This window comes from Hypanus sabinus, chromosome 19 (genome assembly GCF_030144855.1).
Source record: "Hypanus sabinus isolate sHypSab1 chromosome 19, sHypSab1.hap1, whole genome shotgun sequence".
Classification (NCBI taxonomy): Eukaryota; Metazoa; Chordata; class Chondrichthyes; order Myliobatiformes; family Dasyatidae; genus Hypanus; species Hypanus sabinus.
This window is the reverse complement of record NC_082724.1, coordinates 23,007,983-23,033,749: the sequence shown is the minus strand read 5'-3', so window position 1 is coordinate 23,033,749 and position 25,767 is coordinate 23,007,983. Positions and strand designations below refer to the sequence as shown.

General features: G+C 40.2%; 1 protein-coding gene across 7 annotated transcripts in view; it reads left to right on the top strand.

The window, feature by feature from the left end:
* LOC132377797 (ERC protein 2) overlaps positions 1–25,767 on the top strand; it is a 782,782-nt gene that overhangs the window by 163,735 nt on the left and 593,280 nt on the right. For all 7 annotated transcript variants that reach the window (XM_059944157.1, XM_059944160.1, XM_059944156.1 and 4 more), the window contains one exon: positions 19,260–19,415. In XM_059944157.1, coding sequence (XP_059800140.1) covers positions 19,260–19,415 — 156 coding nt within the window. The remainder of the gene's footprint in view (positions 1–19,259; positions 19,416–25,767) is intronic.

Here is a 25,767-nt window from a genome sequence, read left to right as displayed (position 1 = left end):
CAAGAGCAGCAGGGTTATAGTAGCAGGGGATTTCATTAACCTCAGTGTCACCGATTTTTTATTTCTAAGTTCTGCTCATATTGTCTTAATTGAAGAGCCTGTCTGACATCCACCCTCCTTTGTTGTAGTGATGTTCTTGATCAATGCTGTCTTGATCTTTTACTGTCTCTGTGTCATTCCTGGAATGCTGAATCACCTGCCCTGCTCTTTTAACCATGTTTCTGTAATTGTAACATATTCCCATGTTCTGATCAATGCTGCAACTTCTGCCATACCAGTTGGTACTCCCTGCACTGAAATAGATGCAACTTAAACTTCCAATCCTCCCATGTTCCTTACATGCCCAGTTCTGCTCTACCCACTAGATTGAACATGTCATCAGAAAGGAAATGATCATTTTAACTGAAGATGATACAACCTTTTATCCTATTTAGCAAACAGATGAAATGATTCCTCTCCTAGTCCTCCCAACTCTTGGGCGACCGTCCGTCACCCTTTGACGTTACACTTTCCCACCCTGCTACAAAGTAGTGCATTTTACTGCCCAACCAACTTGCTTACATAACTCACTTGTGTATTCTTTATATCCTCCCTTGTGTCTCTTTCTTCTTCCTTCTATCCTGCCCTTGAGCCCCTCTTCCTGTATTTTTGAGGAGAAAATAGAATAGGTATGGGGATCATTGTGAGGAAAAAAAATCAGAGACCTTTAGAAAGGGAGTTCAGTCTTGTAATTAAAGGCATTAAGTGGACTGAATTCGAGGGGTCCTGTAGATGGGAATACTGATATCGGAGTATTACATCCTGCTGGCTGGAGTGTTTGGCCAGATGAGAGATATGGAATAAGGTTATGAGGCCATAAGGCATAGGAGTAGAATCAGGCCATTTGGCCCATCAGGTTTACTCTGCCATTCCATCATGGTTTATTTATTATCTCTCTCAACTCCATACCCCTGTAATCTCCTCACAATGTTTGACACCCTGACTAATGAAGAACCTATCAATCTCTGCTTTAAATATGCTCTTTGACTTGGCCTCCATCTGTGCCAATGAATTCCACATATTCACCACCCTGTGCCTAAAGAAATTGCTACTCATCTTGTTCTAAATAGACATCCTTCTATTCCAAGGCTGAGCTCTCTGTTCTAGCCTCACCCACAACAGAAAACAACCACGTCACTCTACCTAGGCCTTTCAATATTCAATAAGTTTCAAAGAGATTTCCTACAACCCCCATTCTTCTAAATTCCAGTCAGTAAACGCCCAGAGTCATCAAACACTCCTTGTATGATAACCCGTTCATTTCTATAATTGTTCTTCTGATATTCCTTTGGATCCTCTCCAATGACCAGCACATCTTTTCTTAGATAAGGGGTCTAAAACTGCTCACAATACTCCAAGTATGCTCTGACCATTGCCTTATAAAACCTCAGCATTACATTTTTGCTCTTCATTCAAACAGCAGTCTGGATGTAGGGTGTAAGTTGAATGAAGAGTTAAAATTGGCATGTCGCAAAGGTAATGATACAGTTGTCATGGGGGATTTCAACATGCAGGTAGACTGGGAGAACCAGAATGGTACTGGACCCCAAGAAAGGGAGTTTGTGGAGTGCCTCTGAGATGGATTCTTAGAACAGCTTGTACTGGAGCCTACCAGGGAGAAGGCAATTCTAGATTTAGTGTTGTGCAATGAACCGGATTTGATCAGGGACCTCGAGGTAAAGGAACCATTAGGAGGTAGTGACCATAATATGATATGTTTTAACCTACAATTTGAGAAGGAGAAGGGAAAATTGGATGTGTTAGTATTACAGTTGAACAAAGGGAACTATGGAGCTATGAGGGAGAAGCTGGCCAAAGTTCAATGGAACAATACCCTAGCAGGGAAGACAGTGGAACAACAATGGCAGGTATTTCTGGGAATAATGCAGAAGGTGCAGGATTGGTTCATTCCAAAGAGGAAGAAAGATCCTAAGGGGAGTAAGGGGCAGCCAAGGCTGACAAGGGAAGTAAAGGGCATTATAAAAATAAAAGAGAAGAAGTACAACATAGCAAGGATGAGTGGGAAACCGGAGGACTGGGAAGCTTTTAAAGAGCAACAGAAGATAACAAAAAAGGCAATACGCCAAGAAAAAATGAGGTACGAAGGTAAACTAGCCAAGAATATAAAGGAGGATAGTAAAAGCTTCTTTAAGTATGTGAATAGCAAAAAAATAGTTAAGACCAAAATTGGGCTAACTGAAGACAGAAACGGGTGAATTTATTATGGGGAACAAGGAAATGGCAGATGAGTTGAACAGGTACTTTGAATCTGTCTTCACTAGGGAAGACACAAACAATCTCCCAGATGTAATAGTGGCCAAAGGAACTAGGGTAAAGGATGAACTGAAAGAAATTTATATTAGACAAGAAACAGTGTTGGATAGATTGTTGAGTCTGAAGGCTGATATGTCCCCGGGACCTGATGGTCTGCATCCCAGGGTACTTAAAGAGGTGGCTCTAGAAATCGTGGATGCATTGGTAATCATTTTCCAATGTTCTATAGATTCAGGAACAGTTCCAGCTGATTGGAGGGTGGCTAATGTTGTCCCACTTTTCAAGAAAGGAGGGAGAGAGAAAACAGGGAATTATAGACCGGTTAGCCTGACGTCAGTGGTGGGAAAGATGCTGGAGTCAATTATAAAAGAGGAAATTACGATACATTTGGATAGCAGTAGAAGGATCAGTCCGAGTCAGCATGGATTTATGAAGGGAAAATAATGCTTGACTAATCTGGAGTTTTTTTGAGGATGTAACTATGAAAATGGACAAGGGAGAGCCAGTGGATGTAGTGTACATGGACTTCCAGAAAGTTTTTGATAAAGTCCCACATAGGAGATTAGTGGGAAAAATTAGGGCACATGGTATTGGGGGCAGAGTACTGACATGGATTGAAAATTGGCTGGCTGACAGGAAACAAAGAGTAGTGATTAACGGGTCCCCTTCGGAATGGCAGGCTGTGACCAGTGGGGTACCACAAGGTTTGGTGTTGGGACCGCAGCTGTTTACAATATACATTAATGATTTAGATGAAGGGATTAAAAGTAACATTAGCAAATCTGCTGATGACACAAAGCTGGGTGGCAGTGTGAAATGTCAGGAAGATGTTATGAGAATGCAGGGTGACTTGGACAGGTTGGGTGCGTGGGCAAATGTATGGCAGATGCAGTTTAATGTGGATAAATGTGAGGTTATCCACTTTGGCAAGAACAGGAAGGCAGATTACTATCTAAATGGAGTCAAGTTAGGAAAAGGGGAAGTACAATGAGATCTAGGTGTTCTTGTACATCAGTCAATGAAAGTAAGCATGCAGGTATAGCAGGCAGTGAAGAAAGCTAATGGCATGCTGGCTTTTATAGCAAGAGAAATTGAGTATATGAGTAAAGAGGTCCTTCTGCAGCTGTACAGGGCCCTGGTGAGACCCCACCTGGAGTATTGTGTGCAGTTTTCGTCTCCAAATTTGAGGAAGGACATTCTTGCTATTGAGGGAGTGCAGCATAAGTTCACAAGGTTAATTCCCGGAATGGCAGGACTGTCATATGTTGAAAGGTTGGAGCGACTGGGCTTGTATACACTGGAATTTAGAAGGATGAGAGGGGATCTGATTGAAACATATAAGATTATTAAGGGATTGGACGTACTGGAGGCAGGAAGCATGTTCCCGTTGATGGCTGAGTCCAGAACTAGAGGCTACAGTTTAAGAATAAGGGGTAGGCCATTTAGAACAGAGATGCGGAAAAACTTTTTCACCCAGAGAGTGGTGGATATGTGGAATGCTCTGCCCCAGAAGGCAGTGGAGGCCAAGTCTCTGGATGCATTCAAGAGAGAGTTAGATAGAGCTCTTATAGATAGAGGGGTCAAAGGATATGGGGAGAGGGCAGGAACGGGGTACTGATTGTGAATGATCAGCCATGATCACAGTGAATGGCGATGCTGGCTAGAAGGGCTGAATGGCCTACTCCTGCACCTACTGTCTATTGTCATTCTAGTCCTCTCAAAATGAATGCTAACATTGCATTTCCCTTCCTTATCACCGACTAAACCTGCAAGTTTACCTTTAGGGAATCCTGCCCAAGGACTCCCTGATTTACACCACTGATTTGTTTTTAAGTTTTCTCCTCATCAAGAAAATAGTCACATCTTTATTCCTTCTTTCAATGTACATGACCGTACATCTCCTTACTCTATATTCATCTGCTGCTTTGCCCATTTTCCTAATCTAGATCCTTCTGCAGACACCTTACTTCCTCAAAACTACCTGCTCCTCCAATATCTTTGTATCATCTGCAAATTTAGCCACAAAGCCACCAATTCCATCGTCCAAATCATTGTCATGTAATGTGAAAAGAAGTGGTCCCAACACCAACCCCTGTGGAATACATCTAGTCACAGGTAGCCAACCAGAAAAGTCTGCTTTTATTCCCGTTCTTTGCCTCCTGCCAGTCATCTAATCTTGTTTCAATCCTTGGATCTTTCCTGTAATACCATTGGCTCTTATTTTGTTAAGCAGCCCAATGTGTGGCACCATGTCAAAGGCCTTCTGAAAATCTAAGTACACAACATCCACTGCTGCTCTTTTGCTGATCCTGCCTGCTATTTCCTCAAAGAATTCCAACAGATTTGTCAGGCAAGATTTTTCCTTTAAGGAAACCATGCTGATTTTGGCCTATTTTATCATGTGCCTCCAAGTACTCCTGATGCCTCATCTTTAATAATGTACTCCAACATCTTCCCAAGCACTGAAGTCAGGCCATCTGGCCTAGAAACACAAAAAATAATGGAGAAGCTCAGCAGGCCAGGCAGCATCTATGGAAAAAAAAGCACGGTCAACATTTCAGGCTGAAACTCTTTGGTAGGACTGGAGAAGCTGAGGGGTAGATTTGAAAGGGTGGAGGAAGGGAGAGAGGAAAACCAGGTGATAGTTGAAATTTAGAGGGGGAGGGAATGAAGCAAAGAGCTGGGAAATTGATTGGTGAAAGAGACAGAAGGCTATTGAAGAAAGAAAAGGGGGTGGGGGTGGGGGAGGAGCTCCAGAGGGAGGCAATGAGCGAGCAAGGAGATACTATGAGAGGGCGAAAAGGGGATGGGAAATGGTAAGGGGGAGGGAACATTATGGGAAGTTTGGGAAATCGATGTTCATGCCATCAGGTTGAAGGCTATGCAAGTGAAATATAAGGTGTTGTTTCTCCAACCCAAGTATGGCTGTATCACAATGGTGGAGGAGGCCATGGTTGGACATAACAGAATGGGAATGGATGGCCACTGAGAGATCCCGCTTGTTCTGGCGGACGGAGCATAGGTGCTCGGTGAATTAGTTTCCCAATCTACATCGGGTTTCATTGATATATAAGAGGCCACACTGGGAGCACCAAACACAGTAAATGACCCCAACAGACTGACAGATGAAGTGCCACCTCACCTGGAAGGATTGTTTGGGGCCCTGATTGGTAGTGAAGAAGGAGGTGTGGGGGCAGGTGTAGCACTTGTTCTGCTTGCAAGGATAGGTGCCAGGAGGGAGACCAGTGGGGAGGGATGAATGGACAAGGGAGTTGTATAGGGAGTGATCCCTGTAGAAAGCAGTAAGTAGGGGGAAGGGGAAGATGAGCTTGGTGGTGGGGTTCAGTTGGAGGTGGTGGAAGTTTCGGAGAATTACGTGCTGGACACGGGAGGCTGGTGGGGAGGTAGGTGAGGACAAGAAGAACCCTATCCCTGGTAGGGTGGCAGGAAGATAGGTTAAGAGCAGACATGTGTGAAATAGAAGAGATGTAGTTGAGGGCAGCTTTGATGGAGGAGAAAGGGAAGCCCCCTTTTTTGAAAAAAGAGGAAATTCGTTCTAGAATGAAAAGCCTCATCCTGAGAGAATCTTTCCCTTCCCCCCCCCCCAAATGATCCAGAAATCTGAATCCCTGCCCCCTGCACCAATTCCTCAGCCTCACATTCATCTACCAAATCATCCTATTCTAACCATCTGTAGAGTGTGGCACATGCTGCAATACAAAGAAATACCCTGGAAGTCCTACTTTTCAGCTTTTTGCGTAACTCCCGATAGTCTCTCTTCACCCTTTTTCTACCTATTTCATAGGTTCCAATATGTACCATGACTTCTGGCTGCCAAATCTTTCCCTTTAGAATTCTTTGGTCACAATCCAAGAAATCCCTGACCCTGGCACTAGCGAGGCTACATACCAATTGGGTGTTTCTTTCACATCCACTGTATATCCTCTCTGCTGCTCTAACAATGGAGTTCCCTTTCACTGCTGCACTCCTCCTCTTCTCCCTTCTCCTTCTCTTCTGAGCCAGTGCCTCAGTACGGGAGGCTGGATACTGCATCTCTTCACCCCACCTCCTACATCATCCAAGGTGGTATGCTTATTCTTGAGGGAATAACCATAGGGGTTCTCTGTACTGATTGCCTATTCCCATTTGCTCTCCTGACAGTCACCCAGGTACCTGCCTTCTATAACTTAGGGATGACTTCCTTCCTGTAGCTCCTGTAACCGTTGAGCAGAAGGTCATCGAGCTGCAGTTCCAGCTCCTTCACACAGTGTCCAAGGAGCTGCAGCTTGATGACCTTCATGCAGATGCAGTTATCAGGGACACTGGAGGTCCCCAGAGTTACCACATCTCACACAGAGAACATACCAGTAACTCTGGATCCATTCTCAGCGCACTAGCTATTATGTAATAATGGGCAAAGAAAGAGGGGGAAAAAACATACTAGAAACTTACTCCTACTGTATTTGCCAAGCCTGTTCTTACTGATGCCTGTTGTGCAAAGCCCCCTGACTCTACCACTGGCCCACTCCAACAATGTTTGATCCACTCACACATCCTTTCTTTTTACTGGCTCCTGGTGAGTCTTGTTCTTTTCAAATGGCTCCCTCTCACTCACTACTTAAAATACAGGAAGATAGAAATGTATTTACAAGTCAAGAATTTTTATTTATTTGGAAGAGAATATAACGTTTTGCTGCCAGTACACATCACAGGCTTAATAATGTCCTTGACACATAAAGATCTCCACTGTTTCCTTAATTGCAAAGATACAGTACTCTACTTTTATCTCAGTGTTGCAAAATCACTTGGGACTGATTCAAAAGAAAAATACTGAAGCATTTGGAAATCTGAACTAAAATTAGAAAATATCAGAAATGCTTACCAGTTGAGGCAGCATCTATACAGATAGATGGAGTTTCAGGCAGGTGACCTTTTCTTACAGCATGTTTATGAAGGCTAATAGGTCCTTTAGCCCTTTGAGCCCGTAGCACCATCTAGTAAAATTATGGTGGATGTGCTACCCAGCTGTGTGTACCTGTCTCCATCCAGTCTTAGTGGTGATAGAAAATCTATTGATTTCAAATTTAAAACAATAGGCCTCACATGAATTACATTATCACATGCTCCAAATTTCTGCTGCCCTTCACACATGCTAATAAATCAGCCATGATGAAGTGGCAGAGCAGACCTGATGGGCAGAATGGCCTAGTTCTGCACCTATGTCTTATGGTCAATGGCAGGGGTTGCCAGTCTTTTTCATGCCATAGACCTCCACCATTAACCAAGGGGGTCTGTGGACTCCTGGTTGGGAATCCCTGATTAATGAAATAAGACCTCAATTTAAATAGCTGTGAAACCTGAGCTGTGTTCAGCATGAGCATGTCAAAAGAGATGTTATCCATTTATTTCTATAAAAATTGTATTGTAATTTTGTTTACTCTGCAACAGAATTAACTGACAGACCTTTACCAGGCTAACTTTCTAACTATTTATGAAAAGCAAATCTTCACACACCTTTTTTTAAACCAATTGCTCTTGGATCCAGTCCTGGAAATCTTGAAGTTTCTTTTAATCTCTTGTCAGTTCACCTTCAAACAAATCACAAGTACAGAAGATAATAGGAGGAGGAGTAGACCACCTGATCCCTCAACCCTGCCATTAAGAAGGCCATGGCTGGTCTATCTCAATTCTCAAATCTTCTTCAGTACCATAATCACAATGCCCTTTAATTTACTGACTTTTCAAAAATGTATTTACCTTCTATGATCTAGCCTCCCAGCCCTCTTGGGCTGGAGAATTTCAGGGGTTCACTACCCGCTGGGAGAAGAATTCCCAATGAACCCCAGTTTCATCTGATAGCTTCTTGTATAGATTTGTCTCCTGCTGTTAGATTATACTACAAGTGGAAACATCTCTACATCTACTCTTCATAGTTTCCAAATAGGACCAGTCTTCATTAAGTAAAACTCTGAATGCAGGTCTTACTATTTTATCATTCATGAATGGACAAGCTCCTCACCCCAGGAATTAGCCACATGAACCTCCTCTGGACTGCCTCTAATGATAATAAAGCTTCCTTAAATCAGGGAACTCAGATAATGCATAATGTGCAGCTGCAGCCTCACCAATATCTTGCACAATTGTAGCAACACTCCATTTTTAAACTTCAGGTCCCTTGCTAAAAGGCTAGTATACCATTTTCCTCACAAACTAGATGCTGCTGCACCTGTGTGTTATCTTTTGTGATTCATACATAAGGATAGCTGGATCACTCTGTATTCTACTCATTTGCAATCTCTCCTGTCAGAAGTGTACAATCTCACACTTTCCCGCATTAACTTGTCTATTCACTTAATTACCTGTGCAAGAATCCAAACATCCCCATTGCAACATGTCCTCCCATCTCTTTTCTTGTATTTAGCAAACTGGAATGCCTTGCACTCTATCATCTCGTCCACATCATTAACACAGATGATAAATAATTGATGGCCAACATCTGCTGCATGGGACATTCCACTAGTTACTTCCTTCTAGCTTGAAGTTCCATTTATTCTGACTGCCTTTTACTTATATTTAATCTTCTAAATTTGTATTTTAATCCTTGGTGTCCCGATATCATTCTGTTAAATCTGTGTTTTCCTCCTATACCAATTCATTTTTTGAAGGTACAGAGCCCAGTGCACCCCATCCTATTGAGCTTTAATTTACTTCCAAAGGCTTGGTGACCATCATTCGAACTCCTAAACCCTGGCCTTCTATATAGAAGGGTCAGCATTATGTAAGCACTTCCAATTAGGTACATTACTGTTTTTCATGAACAATGTATGAAGATGCTAAATTAAATTTTAAAAAGTATTCTAAGTGATGAGGATACTTGATCTCAATTCCTATATTGAGATGTTATAGCAAATGATCCCAGTTCTTACATTGTAAAAATTCTTATTCCTATTCACTTAATCCATTAATATCACATTATAATTTAACACTAATCTGCACTGTCTATGTACTGTACAACTGTAGTCATAATTTTCAATTATGTTGGTCCTTGAATCAGAATTAAGTTTGGTAGCACCAGCATTTGCTGTGAAATTTATTAACTTAGCACAGCAGTACAATGCAATACATGATGAATATACGAAATAGATAAATGAATTACAGTGTGTGTGTATGTGTGTGTGTGTATATATATATATACACATATATATACATGTTTATTAAATAGTTAAATAAAAAATATTAGTGCGGAAACAGAAACAGAAATAAAAAAAAGTGAGATAGTGCTCATGGATTCAATGTTCATTTAGAAATGGTGGGGGGGGGGGGGGGGGAGAAGCTGTTCCTGAATCATTGAATGTGTGCCTTCAGGCTTCCTTGCTGATGGTAACAATGAGAAGAGGGCATGTCCTGGGTGATCAGGGTCCTTATTAATAGATGCTGCCTTTCTGAGGCATCTCTCCTTGAAGATGTCTTGGATACTACTCATGAGGGAGCTGACTAATTTTACAGCTTTCAAAAAGCAAGGCAGTTCACGGGAGTGTTAAGAATCAGCAAAAAATGCTGCAACACAAAAGGAAATGTTGGGGTAGTTGACCAAAAATTTACACAAAGGGGGAGATTTTGAAGAGCACTTGATAGTTTAAGAAAGGAATTCGGGGTTAAAGGGCTTGGTAGTCAATTTTGTTGCTGCCAATATGGAGCAATTAACTTCAGAATTGTCAAAGTTAAATGTGTGACTTTCTTTTACTGTTTAATTCATTTACAAAGTGAAAGGTTGTAGTCCCACCAGAGATCTTTTGGAATTCCACAAGTTAAATCCTGCTGGTTTGCTTTGCCCATCATTATTATGATTTGTCTCTTTCTTACCAGTAAGATGATTTCCTAATCAGATGAATAATTTGTCTTTAGTAACAATCATTGTTAATCCCATCCGAACCTTCAGTCTTTAATTAAAGTTAAAACAAAAAGATTAGTTTTATTTGTCACAAGTACATTGAAACATACAGTGCAATGTGCTATGTGTTAACGGCCAACGCAGTACACGGTTGTACTGGAAGCAGCCGGGTAGTGTCACTACGCTTCCAGCACTAAAGTGGTATGCCGACAATTTACAAACACTATCTCGTACATCTGTTTGGAATGTGGGAGGGAATCAGAGCACCTGGTGGAAAGCCACAGGCTCTCAGGGAGAACAAACAAACTCCCATAGACAGTGGTGGGCATCGAACTCGATCTTGCAGTTGGTGCTGTAAAGCATTATGCTAGTTGTTATACTGCATGGTGAAATTAGGTTGATTCAGGATGATGTACTCTTTGTACATCCTTGCTAGATTCTGACAATAGATATAATTTCCAGTTTCTCTATCTTTCTTAACAAATAGTGTGGCATGCACAATTTTCAAACATAAACAAATGGTTATTGAAGACAAGGAACTTTATAAGATGGTTTGGAGATGTGCAATGCTTTCACCTGTTTGCTTTAAATCCTAGGATAGAAGTCATTTTGTCCTGGAAACTATGCACTCCGTATTTCCATTTTTTTTTGTATTATTGTTGTTTTCATCAATTTTAGTGAATGCCCATCCTCAACTCAACAGAATTTTCATGGAAAATCCTGGCATGTTATGCTCACTGACACCATTTTCTTATTTTAATATGCAGTGCCACTAATATCAGTATACCAACATCCTGTATTATTCTTGGGAGTATCTCTTTTCCAATATGTGAAGCAAAAAACTGCTAGTTTTGATGGCTGTTCCAGGTGTATTTTTTTTGCAGCTCTTAGTAGTTTTGTCTTTTTTTTTTGGTATTTTCCCAGTCATGAGAATCTGTCTCAGCTGCTTCAATTTCTATTTTTTTCTCTATTATTTTAATGTTACATATACAGTGACTTTTTCAAGTAGAGTTTTGCTGTTGCTCTTGTTTTTGGCAACTAGAACAGTGGCTCTTGTGGGATACATACCACAAAAGGAAAGATGAGCAAGCCAGGGCTTTCCTCGTCTTTGGAGTGAAAGATGAGAGGTGATTTGATGGACATCTACGGTGTAAGATTATGAAGGGGATAGAGTAGATAGCCAGCATCTTTTTTTCCCAGGTTTGGTACTGACCTATACCAGAGGGCCTCCATTGAAGGTGAGCGGAGGAAAGCTTGGGGAAAATATCAGGGGTAGGATTGCTGTTATGCACAGAGTGGCTCATAGCAGGAATGCCCTTCAGGGGTGTCTCTTAAAAGACTCTTAGTTAGGCAGATGGATGCAAGACAAATGGAGGGTTAGATTGACCATGGAGTGGGTTTTTTATAGGTTAGCCTAACATTGTGAACTGTACTGTGTTGTACTGTTCTAGCTTCTAAAATATTCCTTTTGATAATTTATTTTACTTCTTAGTAGTTCTAGCCAGTTTGCCTTGGACAGTCCTGTCTCATTATATGGAACTTGGCCAAATGAATATTTTGGTGGTGGTTTCCATTTGTGAAATACTGCATTGGAGTCAATTATATTATGATCATTGTTATTAAGGTTTGTTGTTCTTGGGACAATGTTGGTGCAGAATATGATAGACAATAGACAATAGGTGCAAAAGTAGGCCATTCGGCCCTTTGAACCTGCACCGCTATTTTGAGATCATGGCTGATCATCTACTATCAATACCCAGTTCCTGCCTTGTCCCCATATCCCTTGATTCCCCTATCCATAAGATACCTATCTAGCTCCTTCTTGAAAGCATCCAGAGAATTGGCCTCCACTACCTTCCGAGGCAGTACATTCCAGACCCCCACAACTCTCTGGGAGAAGAAGTTTTTCCTTAACTCTGTCCTAAGTGACCTACCCCTTATTCTCAAACCATGCCCTCTGGTACTGGACTCTCCCAGCATCTGGAACATATTTCCTGCCTCTATCTTGTCCAATCCCTTAATAATCTTATATGTTGCAATCAGATCCCCTCTCAGTCTCCTTAATTCCAGCGTGTATAAGCCCAGTCTCTCTAACCTCTCTGCTTAAGACAGTCCAGACATCCCAGGAATTAACCTCGTGAATCTATGCTACACTTCCTCTACAGCCAGGATGTCCTTCCTTAACCCTGGAGACCAAAACTGTACACAATACTCCAGGTGTGGTCTCACCAGGGCTCTGTACAAATGCAAGAGGATTTCCTTGCTCTTGTACTCAATTCCCTTTGTAATAAAGGCCAACATTCCATTAGACTTCTTCACTGCCTGCTGCACTTGCTCATTCACCTTCAGTGACTGATGAACAAGGACTCTGAGATCTCTTTGTATTTCTCCCTTACCTAACTCTACACCGTTCAGATAATAATCTGCCTTCCTGTTCTTACTCCCAAAGTGGATAACCTCACACTTATTCACATTAAACGCCATCTGCCAAGTATCTGCCCACTCACCCAGCCTATCCAAGTCACCCTGAATTCTCCTAACATCCTCATCACATGTCACACTGCCACCCAGCTTAGTGTCATCAGCAAATTTGCTGATGCTGCATTAATTTGTGAATTTATATGCATGAGCTAGTTTGCTGATCTCCTGCTTGAAATTTTAAATTCCTTCTTATAGACACTCAAGCTTTGCTGCATGCATGCACTTTCCCGTTCACAGCTATTGCAGGATGCTAAACATAACTCCTTTTCTCTCTATTGAAATTTATCCAACATGTCTCCTTTGCCTGTGGTTAATAATTGGAGAACCCAACACAAATCAAGAATAGAACTTCACCCTTAACCTTTTTGGTAAAATTATTTTCAATATATTGAGGATCTGTCTTTGCACACTCCCCTTAATAGCAGAATCTCCCCAGATTCAGAAGGTGCAATACAGTTTTTCAAACAGTAGAAGATTACAGCCAGAAGCCGCTTTAAGAATTTGGAATACACTTTATCTGAACAATGATTTGCCTAACAGAGTTGGACATAGTAATTATGACCATGTGTAAAGTCTATCGAAATTTTGTCATTCAGCAACATGGGATGTTGATGGAGAAAAGTAAGTCAGTTATTTGTAATTCTCTATCACTAATCGACATTAATATATATAATGCCACTATTCTGTTGCAAACATTTTCTTTCCCATGTACATAATGGAATCGATTCTGTATAGATAAGGGGTAATCGAAGTGGCAATTGAAATAGAATGGGAGACTTCCTTCTTACCTTTCTTGCTAAGGTGGTAAGAATCCCTGCCTGGATCAACAAGCTGCTCTTTAAATATGCAGATTGGGCTCTGACATTATTATGACTTGATCTGCTGTTTTAAACTTGGCCTTGTGTGGATAGGATGTCTTCCCCTCAAGCTAAACATCTGATCCCAGGAGAAAATGCTGATTCTCTCTGTCCGTTAACAGGGAATTCCCCCCTCCTGGAGTGTTGCCTTGTGCCTGGAAGCTTTCCAGCATGTCTTCAGCAGACAGCTTCATGCTGACTTATTTTAAAAAGCTGCCTCCCACCAACTCCGTATCCTTTAGGTGGAACGTGAACAAACAACATGTTAATGATGCTCAGCCGTTGGTGTAGACCAAGCCATTTCTTCAGTTCCTTGTCTGGTTGAGTGTATTAATCAAGATCAGAGAATGGCATTGATTATACTTTACTTTCCAATCCAATTTTATTCTGCATAATATTTGAATTAGGCTTTTTAGCCACTGCATAAAGGAGTATAGAGGAGTAGAGTGGTAAGAATTCTAGACTACCAGCAAGAAGTCTGGACTATTGAGCCAGAGCTGGAATCCCTCCACAGCAGCTGGGGAATTAAAATTGGATACAGTAAATCCAATGGGACCAGACAATATCCTGTCTGCAGTGCTAAATACTTCTGCTGCAGAAGCAGCTGGGTCTCTAGTCAAGCTGTTACATACATATGATTGCAACACTGGTAACAGTGGTAAATACCATCTGGGTAATTACCGTTTAATCAATCATCGGTAAAGTAATTGGGGGTGTTGTTGAGAGTGCTTACGAGCAGCACGCAGTAACTTGCTCACGCATGCTCCGTTTGGTTTTTGTCAGGATCGTTTGATTGTAGATCTCATCACACCATAGTCCAAACAAGGACCAAAAAGAAGATTAGGTGAGGTGAAAGTTCTGCCATTGCCATCAAGCGTCCATTTGAGGAAGCACAACCTCAAGAAGGCCCCTGGTAGAACTGATGTCAATAGGCCATGAGGAGATGATGTGTTGGTTGGAGTTCTTCCTCACAAACGGATGATGGCTCTGATAGTTGGAGGTGAATCTTTCTAGCCTCAGCACATCGTTGTTATAGTTGCTCGAAGCAGTGTCATGGGCTAACCATCTTCATTTGCTTCATTACAATGTCAAAGTGGCATTGTTCACTGATGATTGCACATAACTATGTTTGAAATGCCTCGGCAACTGAAGCATGTCTACAAGAAATAAAACCCAGACGATACTCAGGTGTGTGTTCATAAGCAGCACCAACATTTGTGCCTTAGAAGTGCCAGGCAATGACTATTTTCAAAAGCAAGATTGACATTCCTTTGCCATTCATTGGCATTACATCAACATTCTTGACAAGTTGGACCAATCACATTGATATAATGGTTATGAAAGCCTGGTGTGTGACTTGTCCCCAAAGCACCAGAGCTTTCCCACCATTTTCAAGCAGAAGCTGGGAGTGTGACTGATTGAATGTTGTTCTGCACATCACCATCACAGGATGGCTGCAGTGTTACCAAATACAAAATGTAATGCCCCCATGTAGGCTACTCTGATAGAGCTTCCAAATTCATGATGTTAGCACCAGGACAGACAAGGTTAGCTGGTGCATGGGAATATCACTGCCTGCAGCTGCCCATGTAGTCTGCGTACCACCCTGATTTTAAAATCTATATAGTATTGCCATTTCTGTATTGTTGCTAAGTCAAATCTTGGAGGTTCTTATCTTCATGAGAAGCACTAAGTCAGTTCAGAGAGGTGGCTCACCTTTTTCTGTAGGGCTTTGGATGCTTTGTAAAAGTTGGCCAAGTCGGCAATGTGCAGGTACCCCACAAAAAACCCAAAAGTCAAAATTCTGGGATATAAAGCCACGATCAGCAGTGGTGACCATGAAACTCATTGAGTATTGTAAAATCCAACTTGTTTACCAATATCTGTTAGGGAAGAAGATTTATCTTCATTGTCTAGTCGTCCTTGTGTATGATTCCTGATCTGGCAATTTGCCCGACGTTTGGCTGCTGCCCCAGTAAGGTGGAGAATGAATGCAGAGCTGCCTTCGATGTATACATACCATGGAAGAGTTTTTTAAAAATCTAATAAATTTTTAATTTTTAATCCTACTTACAAATAAAAGGATTAACTATCTAATGCAAGGCCATGTTCTTGAATAGATCAATATGATCTTCTCAGCCACCATGGAAACAGAGCATTCAGTTTCATTAAAAAATTGTGTCTGCCTTTCTCTATTGTGTGAACACTATTCAATATCTTTTGATGCACTTGTGCATTTTTTAAATTAATTTTTTATGAGTTTTTACAATGCAACAAAACAAAAAAAGAGGTTTATACAGTGCAAAACAAACATATCAAAGTACACATCAAAACAATTAAGCAAAGCACCCATAGTAGAATCATATAAAGTTAGTTACCACCCAACCTCCCACTACCCAACTCCAAGCCAACCTTACGATATATAAAAAAGTTAATCACAACTATATCACCATAGAGCTGTATTTATAAAAAGAAGGTATATTACTTACTACCTAATCTATAATATGTTTACACATTTAAAAAATCATAAATCTTAACTGTAAGAAGCTGGAAATAAGGGATTTAAATGCAAAAGAGAAAAAGGGAGGGATGCACCCTTATCTAAATGGAAATTATAAAAATATTCAGGAAAAGGTCCCCACGTCTTTTGGAACTTTATATCTGAATTAAGAAGTGAAAAATGAATCTTTTCAAGGTTTAAGCAGGACATAATATCTCTAAGCCATTAAGCATGAGTGGGTGGGGCAGCATCTCTCCACCTAAGAAGGACTGCACGTCTGGCCAAAAGAGAGGTGAAAGACAATGTACAGCGCTTAGTCGGAATTAAATGTATGTCAGCTTCTCCTGAAGTACCGAAAAGACCAGAGGGTTAGGTTCCAAATAGCAATAAAGTATGTGAGATAAAGTTTAAAAAAAAAACAACTCTCCAGAATTTCTCCAAGCTAGGACAAGCCCAATATATATGAATAAAAGAAGCCTCTCCCCCTTTACACCTATTGCAACAGGGACTAATATCAGGATAGAACCGCGACAATTTAGTTTTAGACATATGAGCCCTGTGTACCACCTTGAACTGTAAAAGGCAGTGGCGAGCACATAGAGAGGTTGAATTAACTGACTTGAGAATTGAATCCCAAACCTCGTTGGACAAAGAAAAATTTAAATCATGCTCCCAGGCTGTTTTAATTTTGTCGAAGTGGGCTCGCTTCAACATCGTTAACATATTTCGAATAGTAGAAATTAAACCTTTACCCAATGGATTCATATGAAGAAACAAGTCCACAACATTTTTAACGGGTACCTCAGGAAAGTTTGGTATTCAAGGATTGATAAAATGTCTAATTTGGAGATAACTAAAGAAATGAGTGTTAGGTAGGCCAAACTTTACACAGAAACACAGAAATGATTGAACAAGGTTTTGTTCTGATCCTAGTACAATAAGTGGTATTTTATTATAAATACCTGTTTTGTTGTTCTAGGTTAAAGTGTTAAAATACTGTTAAAGTTCAATATATTCAAATACATTATTGATTGTATTTTTGCATTTTTATTTATAAACTGAAATGTTTGAAAAATATTTAACAGTATAAAAGCAATGAAAAGTATAAATAATTATTAATTCCTGCTCTGATAATTAACCAGACCCCTGTACTTCTTCTGAACTGTAATAGAGTTTTGTCCTTTTGTGAAGAATTGTCCGCGGATCCACACGTTTCAAACAGATTATACAAGTGAAGAAATATATTTAATGTACAAAAACAGAAAGAAAGTGTAATGGGCTTTTATTACTTCAGGGAAAATACATAGATAACCTAAAGTATTTAAATAATCCATTCTTCTGGAAGTTAAATAAAGATTTTAATTATAGTTGTGTCTCATTCAAAGATATTTAAGGATACTCTGGGGATCAGATGAAGGTAATGTCATGTTTTCCTGGAGAAGTATGAGACAGTTGGGTTTCATACCAAGTTTTTGATTAGTGCATTGGAAATGTTGTTGGCCATCAACCAAAGGAGCAAACTGGTCCCACAACTTTAAATTTCCTTTTGACTCACTAACTGATTTCAGTTAAGTAGTGAATGAGACCTCAGCTGTATATTGGAACCTGTAAATAACCTTTTGCACTATAGCTAAATACCTCACTACCTTGGAGAATCTTTCAGAATTAAACCTGAGAATCTGTTTTGAGAATTCCCAGAATAAATTGGAAGTAAAAAACCTACATTTCCAGATTGCAGGGGAGATGATGTCAGCATTTACTAAGTTATTAAAGTGGTCATTGCTTTTCCAGAATTTGCTGTTTGTTGGGATGTGCTTCACATGATTGGAAAATATACCATAAATGTTTATATTGATATTCTTTCTTTACATAAACGCATCCAGACACTTCACTGAGTATTTTGTTTACATAAAGAAAATGATTAAAGATTTAAATGCACAATAGTAAGATGACGTCCGATGGGATTCGGACAAATTACAGTGTTCTAGTTCCTAGTTTTCCCTGAAAATAAGCTACCATTGGTACTCGAGTGTAGATGCTAAGGTATGAGTGGAGATGGGTGTCAACTAGAATTGATTGCAAAATGTAATTCCATGTCTGCATTGCATATTGCTTTTGGCGGACTTACCAACAGATTTAATCATATTCCAGTGCATTTACTCTTGATGGAATTTGCCTAATGATGGCATTGCAGACATCTTGACAAATTTAGAGACACAGTAACATTTCCATTATCAGACTTAAGTGCTAGGCATGAATTTTTTTTTTACTGGATCGAAGGATCATATTGATAGTCATACACCTACACAGTTAATTTGCTTTTTTTTAAAAGATTTTACACAATGTTGTAATTTTCCAGTGAACCAGGTAAGTTTAAAGGGAAATGGTGCCCTGTCAAGTTTACAGTATGTATAGAAAAGAGTGATTTTAATGGTAGAGAAGTAATCAGCTCCTTGTGAGTTCAAAGGGAGTGCAGGAAACAGAATTATTTGAAGCAGATGCTGAACTTTTGGGATTTCTTAAAAACTGAATACAGATTATTGGGATTTTACTTTGTGTATATGAAAGGTTAAACATCCTAGCAACCTTTGTATAGGCATTAAAATTATAGTGGCCCACTATAGAGCCAGTTGAAAGGAGTGAAGATAAAGGAGTGAGGGTTGAAGGGAAGAGAAAGCCACAAGTGCAAGAATGTAACAACAGAGTTTGGTGATTTTTGATTATCTGGTGAATTGGAGGGTTGCTGATTTGGGGTTGCCACGCCACCTAGCTCACTCTCAATAATAATATGAGTGGATTAGGTTTGATGAAAGATCAGGTCTGCTGAGTAGGTTGGAATCCAAAGTAAACTCTTGTCACATTAGCTGCTCAACATTGGAGCAGATGGTACAAGCCTGTAACTGGTTCTATGATGGCCTAGAATCTGAGTGTTCTTTCTTCCCTACAATGTTTGCTGGGGTAGGAACAATGGGACCTGAAGATATAAGTGCTAGCACCTTAATAGATTGATTTAGAAAAAAATTCTCTGGAAAACCCAAATGGTGAATTGGGAAAGTCCTGGAAATCATAGTATTACAGTCCTCAATGACATAGCCTTTTGTAATACGGATGTTATTGTCACAGGCATTTTAAATTTAATAGTCATTATTAGATGCTTTAACTAAAGGAGTAGTGTTAATAGTTCACAAAATTTGGTTTTTGGTTTACCTATTAATAGGATACAAAGATAGCTTCATTGGAGAGAAATATCAGAGATCTAGAAGATGAAATCCAAATGTTGAAGACAAACGGAGCATTGAGTACCGAAGACCGTGAAGAGGAGCTTAAGCAAATGGAAGTTTACAAGAGTCATTCAAAGTTCATGAAAAATAAGGTAATTCCTTTATGATGTAGTAGGTTTTATGCGTCTAATGATGTGCAATGCCCTAATAAACTTCACTGTTGTTTCCTGTAGTTATCATTAAGAACTGATGTAAGTAACTTCAATGTATGAAATGCAACACTGTACCAGCTATTGTTTTAAGAATTCACCTTAGCTACAATCACACAGTGACTATGGCATATACCATTGACAAAATACACTGCAGTTACCTTCTGAGGTTACTCTTGGGAGGCCTCTACCATGAGGAAATAAAAGGGTACAGGTACATAGGAACACTGCTTTCTCCATCTTAATCCATTGATGAATATTCCATTCTTCCATTTTGACCTGAAATGTTAACTTGTTCCTTCTTTTTACAGATGATGCCAAACTATCTGTTTACCAGCATTTTCCTTAATTATTCCAGATTTATAGCATTGTTAATGTTATTTTTCCTTTATCTTGTTACAGCGATCTCTCCGTTAGCAATAAAGATCAGGGATAATCAGTAATTATCAACTAGTACCTTTATTGTCTCAATGGAAGAACACAAGAACTTGCACAACTGAATACTTGTGTGCATACCTACTAAGTTTTTCTGACCCTCAACAGTCCAAGAATAGAAAAGGTAATGCCAGTAAAAAGCAGTCTCTGCTGGCTATGTGGTCTTTATAGTCCTGTTTTGAATCTCCATGTCATTGGGACAGTTCACATCCACAGTGGTGGGTCTCCAGATAGACTCATCACTATCTTGTATCTGAAAATCTCAGCTTTTATATTACTTCCTTACCAATTCAAATGTTGCATCTCAGTATCATTGGCTATAGATCATGTAACTGACCATTAACACCTTCTTATTGGTTCTGCTCGAAGCCAGTGCCCATTTATTGCCCTCTCTCCAGCAAGTGACAACTGGTTATCTATGGCTCTTTGCTCTGTCCTGTAACCAACTCGAATCAAAAGTGGTCTGTTCGCTTCTACTTTCCTTGATTCCTCTGAATTCACTGATCTGTAGACTGTAGTTCTTTCTGGCCAACAATCTGTTCATCATTGCATGGTCTAAATCAGGGGTTGGCAACCTTTTTTATGCCATGGGTCCCTACCATTAACTGAGTGATCAGTGCACCCCAGGTTGGGAACCCCTGGTCTAAATTCTGGAACTGCCTGAAAGTCCTTGGACATGCATCGGAAAAGTTGTCATTCTCACGCATCTTTTGCTCTTCTTCCTGATTGTAGATGTCTTGGATTTGGAAGTTGCTCCATAGGCTTCTACAAGTAACTGCAGTGTATTTTGCTGTTGGTGCACTCCGGACAGGATGATTTTTTTTAGAGTTGGGACTATCTTCAGCAAAAGAACTGTAGCCTGAGAAGCTGGCCCACCACCACCAACTTGAGGGCAATTAAGGTTGGTCACTGACTGCTGACTTGTCAGTGACACAAAGATCCAAAAAACTTAATTAATATATTTACCAAAAAAAACCCCACTTTAAATCAAGCAATAGTCACCTGTTTTCTGTTCCATTGAGACAATTTTATACACCATCTATTACTGATGATAATTCTCAGGCCAGCCTTTTGGAGCACAAGATTAACCAAATGATTTTGTCCAGCCCTCTTTTTTTTTCAGATGTTGCTGTAAGTATCTTTACTTTCAAGACGATACTTACATTACTGTTAGTTTAAAAATCAATTTAGTAACTGTAGTACAACAACGTTAAATTTAATCAAAATTATATTTTGTTGAAGATATTTCAAGACAAATCTGCTCCTGCCCAAATCTTACAATACGAAGTCTTCACTCTAAAAAAAGATGAGTTATCAGTACTTACATGTGCAGGTTATCATAAAATATAAGCCTGGTATAAGCAGCTTTTTCTAAGTGGAGCTGACAAGATAACTAAAAACTAAGAATAAAAAAATTAAGTTCAAGTTTAATTATCATTTAACCATACATATATATATAGTCAAATGTAATGGTGTTGTTTTAGGGCCAGGGTGCAAAACACTGAACACTGCATATAGCACAATGGTTATGATTTCATAAAAACATACAGTCACAAAGAAGAAAAAATATAGCCCAAGTTTGAGTGTCGACTGAGCGAACACTGGAGAGCAGCACCAACGGGAGGGGATAGCCCCAACCCAGACAGACTCCAGCATGCCCAGAGGCCGTTCTCACACCACCTTGTTGTATCCCTCCTGGGTGACTGAAACAGATGGCTCTGCGACCTAGGCCTATTCCTCGCTACAACTGAGGCAAATCAACTCACCCGCCGTCGGTTTGCCAATGAACCAGTGAACTGGATTTGCAATGTTCTACATTACCAATGTCCAACAGGGTCTTGTGATCACAACAAAAATGTCCAAGACAATCACTCGCACCTTTTTTGGACCATGCACCATCCAATGGTGCACAACAATTCCAGGTGGCAACACAACAACAATACACAATAAGTCCAGCTCCATCGCTGTTAGGTCTTTATTCTTTGGAGCATAGAAGGTTGAGGGGGTACTTGATAGACGTATTTAAAATTATGAGGGGGATAGATAGAGTTGACGTGGATAGGCTTTTTCCATTGAGAGTGGGGGGATTCAAACAAGAGGACATGACTTGAGAGTTAGGGGGCAAAAGTTTAGGGGTAGCACGAAGGGGTACTTTTACTCACTGAGTGCCTTCTAACAACAATAATGTTATTGAATTTACAAGTGTTTAGCCACACAGTCATGGGTGTAGAGAGAATATATAGATTTGGATTCATCTTTAGAAATGGGGATTGAAATGGCAATTCAAAATAATACAGTTAATCGAATATGCTTGAATTTTAAAAACGATTGGCCTTTATTAAATCTGGTCATAATATAGGATACGGAGCTTGTGGTGATTCGGTGGCAAAGGTTTTTAGCTTGTGCTTGTTTTCTTTCAAGATTCAAATCACTTTTTATTGTCATTTCAACCACAACTGCTGGTACAGTACACAGTAAAAACAAAACAACGTTCCTCCAGGACTCTGGTGCTACATGAAACAACACAAAACTACACCAGACTACGTGAAACAACATAAAACTACATTACACTTCAGACCTACACAGGGCTACATAAAATGCACAAAACAGTGCAAGACAGTACAATAATTAATAAACAGGACAATAGGCACAGTAAAGGGCAAATTACAATATAATAAATTATGTAAATGTACACAATGTTTTAGCAGGAATTGAGAAAGAAATGAACAAAAATTGCAAAGGGTGTGGATTGGTGTTCAGTTTGTGTGTGTGTGTGCCTAGTTTTACAGTTTTACTAGTTTTTAATAAAATGAGTTATCAGTTTATCCAGTACTGGAAATGAAATGAGCAAGCTGAGAACACAGATGGGTGGTCTACTAAGGGAGCTGGTTGAGAATGGGGTGCTGTCTTGGCACGGAAATTTAAAACTACATGATGTTGCCCAAGAATAGTATTTACAGGAGGCAGAGAAAGGGACAGTGATTGATTCTAAAGGGACTTGAGCTTTTGCTTGGAAGGAGGTTCATTCTCAGGCTTTCATCATGGATTCTCAGGCTGCAATTTGATAAAATGAAAGAAAAACTTGTAAGGGCAGATCTAGGGAAACTGTTTTGCAAGCTAGCCCTGGAATATTGTTGAGGAGGGTGAAAAACACCTATCAGGGAAAAGCCACAGAGAGCAGGTCTGGGGCACTGTGTCTGTATCTGAAGGGGAGACAAGAAGTTGTTAGGGGATACACAAGCTAGGGAAACAGACAAGAGATTCTGTAGTCATGAAAGAGACTCTGGGATGGTATATGGCCTCCCAGATATCAGGTCAGGGACATCTTGTATCAGGTCCACAGCATTCTTATGGGGGTGATGAGCAGCCAGAAGTCATGGTACATTTTGATACCATTGACTTGGGTAGGAAAAAGAATGAAGTCCTAAAAGGTAAGTATAGGGAGCTAGGTAAGAAGCTAAGCAGCGGGACCTCAAGGGCAGTAATCTCTGGATTGCTGCCTGTGCCAGCCAGTGGGGTAACAATAGGATCATATGGCAGATGAATGTGTGGCTGAGGAATTGATGCAGGGGGCAGGGTTTCAAATTTGTAGATCATTGGGATCTCTTCTGGGAAAACTATACCCTGTAGAAAAGGGGCAAGTTACACCTGAACTCGAGGGCAACCAATGTCCTTGTGGGAAAGCTTGCTAGAGTTTTTCTGGTTGGTTTAAATGGGATTGGCAGGGGAATGGTAACCAGAATGATAGGTCAGATAACGGAGCAGTTGGTTTAAAGGTGTAGAGATTTGGAGAGGAAGGATAGGCAGTGGATAGGGCATAAATGCAATCAGTCGGGTGGTTTGAAATGTGTTTAATGTGAGAAGTATCAGAAACCAGATTGATGAACTTGAGCATGGAACTATAATGTTGTGGTCATTAGAGACTTGGTTGTCACAATGGCAGGAATGGCTGCTAGATGTTTCGGATTTTAGATGTCAGAATCAGGTTTATTATCACAGGCACGTGACGTGAAATTTGTTAACTTAGCAGCAGCAGCTCAATGCAGTGCATAATCTAGCAGAGAGGAAAAATAATACATAAATAAATGAATAACTATTATGTATATTGAATAGATTAAAAACATGCAAAAACAGAAATTATATTTTGAAAAAATGTTGCAAGAAGGACAGCGAGGGAGGTAAAAGGGTTCGGAGATTGGTATTGCTAATGAGGGATAGTATCACAACTACAGAAAGGGAGTATATCATGGAGGAAAGATGCCAAATAGGGGTTACTGTCATGAGTGACTTCAACTTCCCTAATATTGATTGGCGCGTACTTAGAGCAAATGGTTTAGATGGGGTAAAATATGTTTGGTCTGTTCGAGAGGGATTTCTAACACAATGTGTAGACATGCCAACCAGAGCAAAGGCCATACTGGATTTTCTGCTAGGCAGTGTACCAAGTTAGGTATCAGATCTCTGTGCATAATCACTTTGGAAACAGTGACCATAAATCCCTAACCTTTAGCACAGTTTGGACAGGGACTAGAGCAGACTGGTTTTTAATTGAGGGAGTGTGAATTATGATAATATTAGACAGGAACTTGGAAGCTTAAATTGGGAACAGATTTTCTAAGGGAAATGTGGAGGTTATTTAGGGAGCATTCGCATGGGGTTCTGTATAGATTTGTCCCATTGAGGTAGGGAAAGGACGGTTGATAAACCATAGTTGACAAAAGATCTGGAACATCTAGTCAAGAGGAAGAAGGAAACAAGGATCAGACAGGGAGGAGCTTAAAAAGAGACTTATGAGAGGTAGAAGGGGACATGGAAAGACCTTGGCGAATGGGATTAAGGGAAAACCTGAAGTGTTCTACACGCATTTGAAGAACAAGAGAATGACTAGAGTGAAAATGGGACTGACCAGAGATAAAAGAGGAAACATGCCAGGAGTCTGAGGAGGTAAGGGAGGTCCTTAGTGAATACATTGATTCAGAATCACCAGTGAGAGGGACCTTGAAAAAATGTGAGGTCAATGCAGAAGAATCTAAGGTGCTTAAACATGTCAAGGTTAAGAAAGAGGATGTGCTGGAAATTTTGATAAACATTTGGATAGATAAGTCCCCAGGAATGGATGAGATATACCGCAGGTTACTACAGGAAGCAAGTGAAGAGATTCTTGCACTTTTGGCGATTGTCTTTGTGCCCTCACTGGCCACAGGAGTAATACGAGTAGATTGGAGTGTGAAAGATGTTATTCCTTTGTTCAAGGAAGGAAAAAGGGATAATCCTTGGAATTATTAACCAGTGAGTTTCACATGAATGGTGGGCAAACTATTGGAAATGATTCTTAGAGATAGGATTTATGAACATTTGGAGAAACATAGTCTGATTAGGGATAGTGATTATGGCCTTGTGAGGGACATGTCATGTTTCATCAACCTGATAGACTTGTTTGAGGAAGTGGTGAAAGAGTTTGATGCAAGCAGAGGGGTGAATGTTTGGATTTATAGCTTTTAATAAGGTGTTTGACAAGGTTCTTCATGGTGGGTTCATCCAGGTGTCAGGAAGCATGGGATTCAGGGAAAATTGGCTGTGAGAATTTGGAATTGGCTTCCCAGAGAAGGCAGAGAGTGGTTGTAGATGGAGCTATTCTGCCTGGACGTCCATGAGCAGCAGTGTTCCACAGAGATCTATTCTGGGAGCCCTGCTCTTTGTGACTTTTATAAATGACCTGGATGAGGAAGGGGAAGGGTGGGTTTCTGTGTTTCTAGGTGGAATGAAGGATGGTGGTGTTCTGGATAGTGTAGAGGGTTGTCGTAGGTTACAAAAGGATATTGACAGGGTGCAGATCTGGGCTTAGAAGAAGACTAATGAG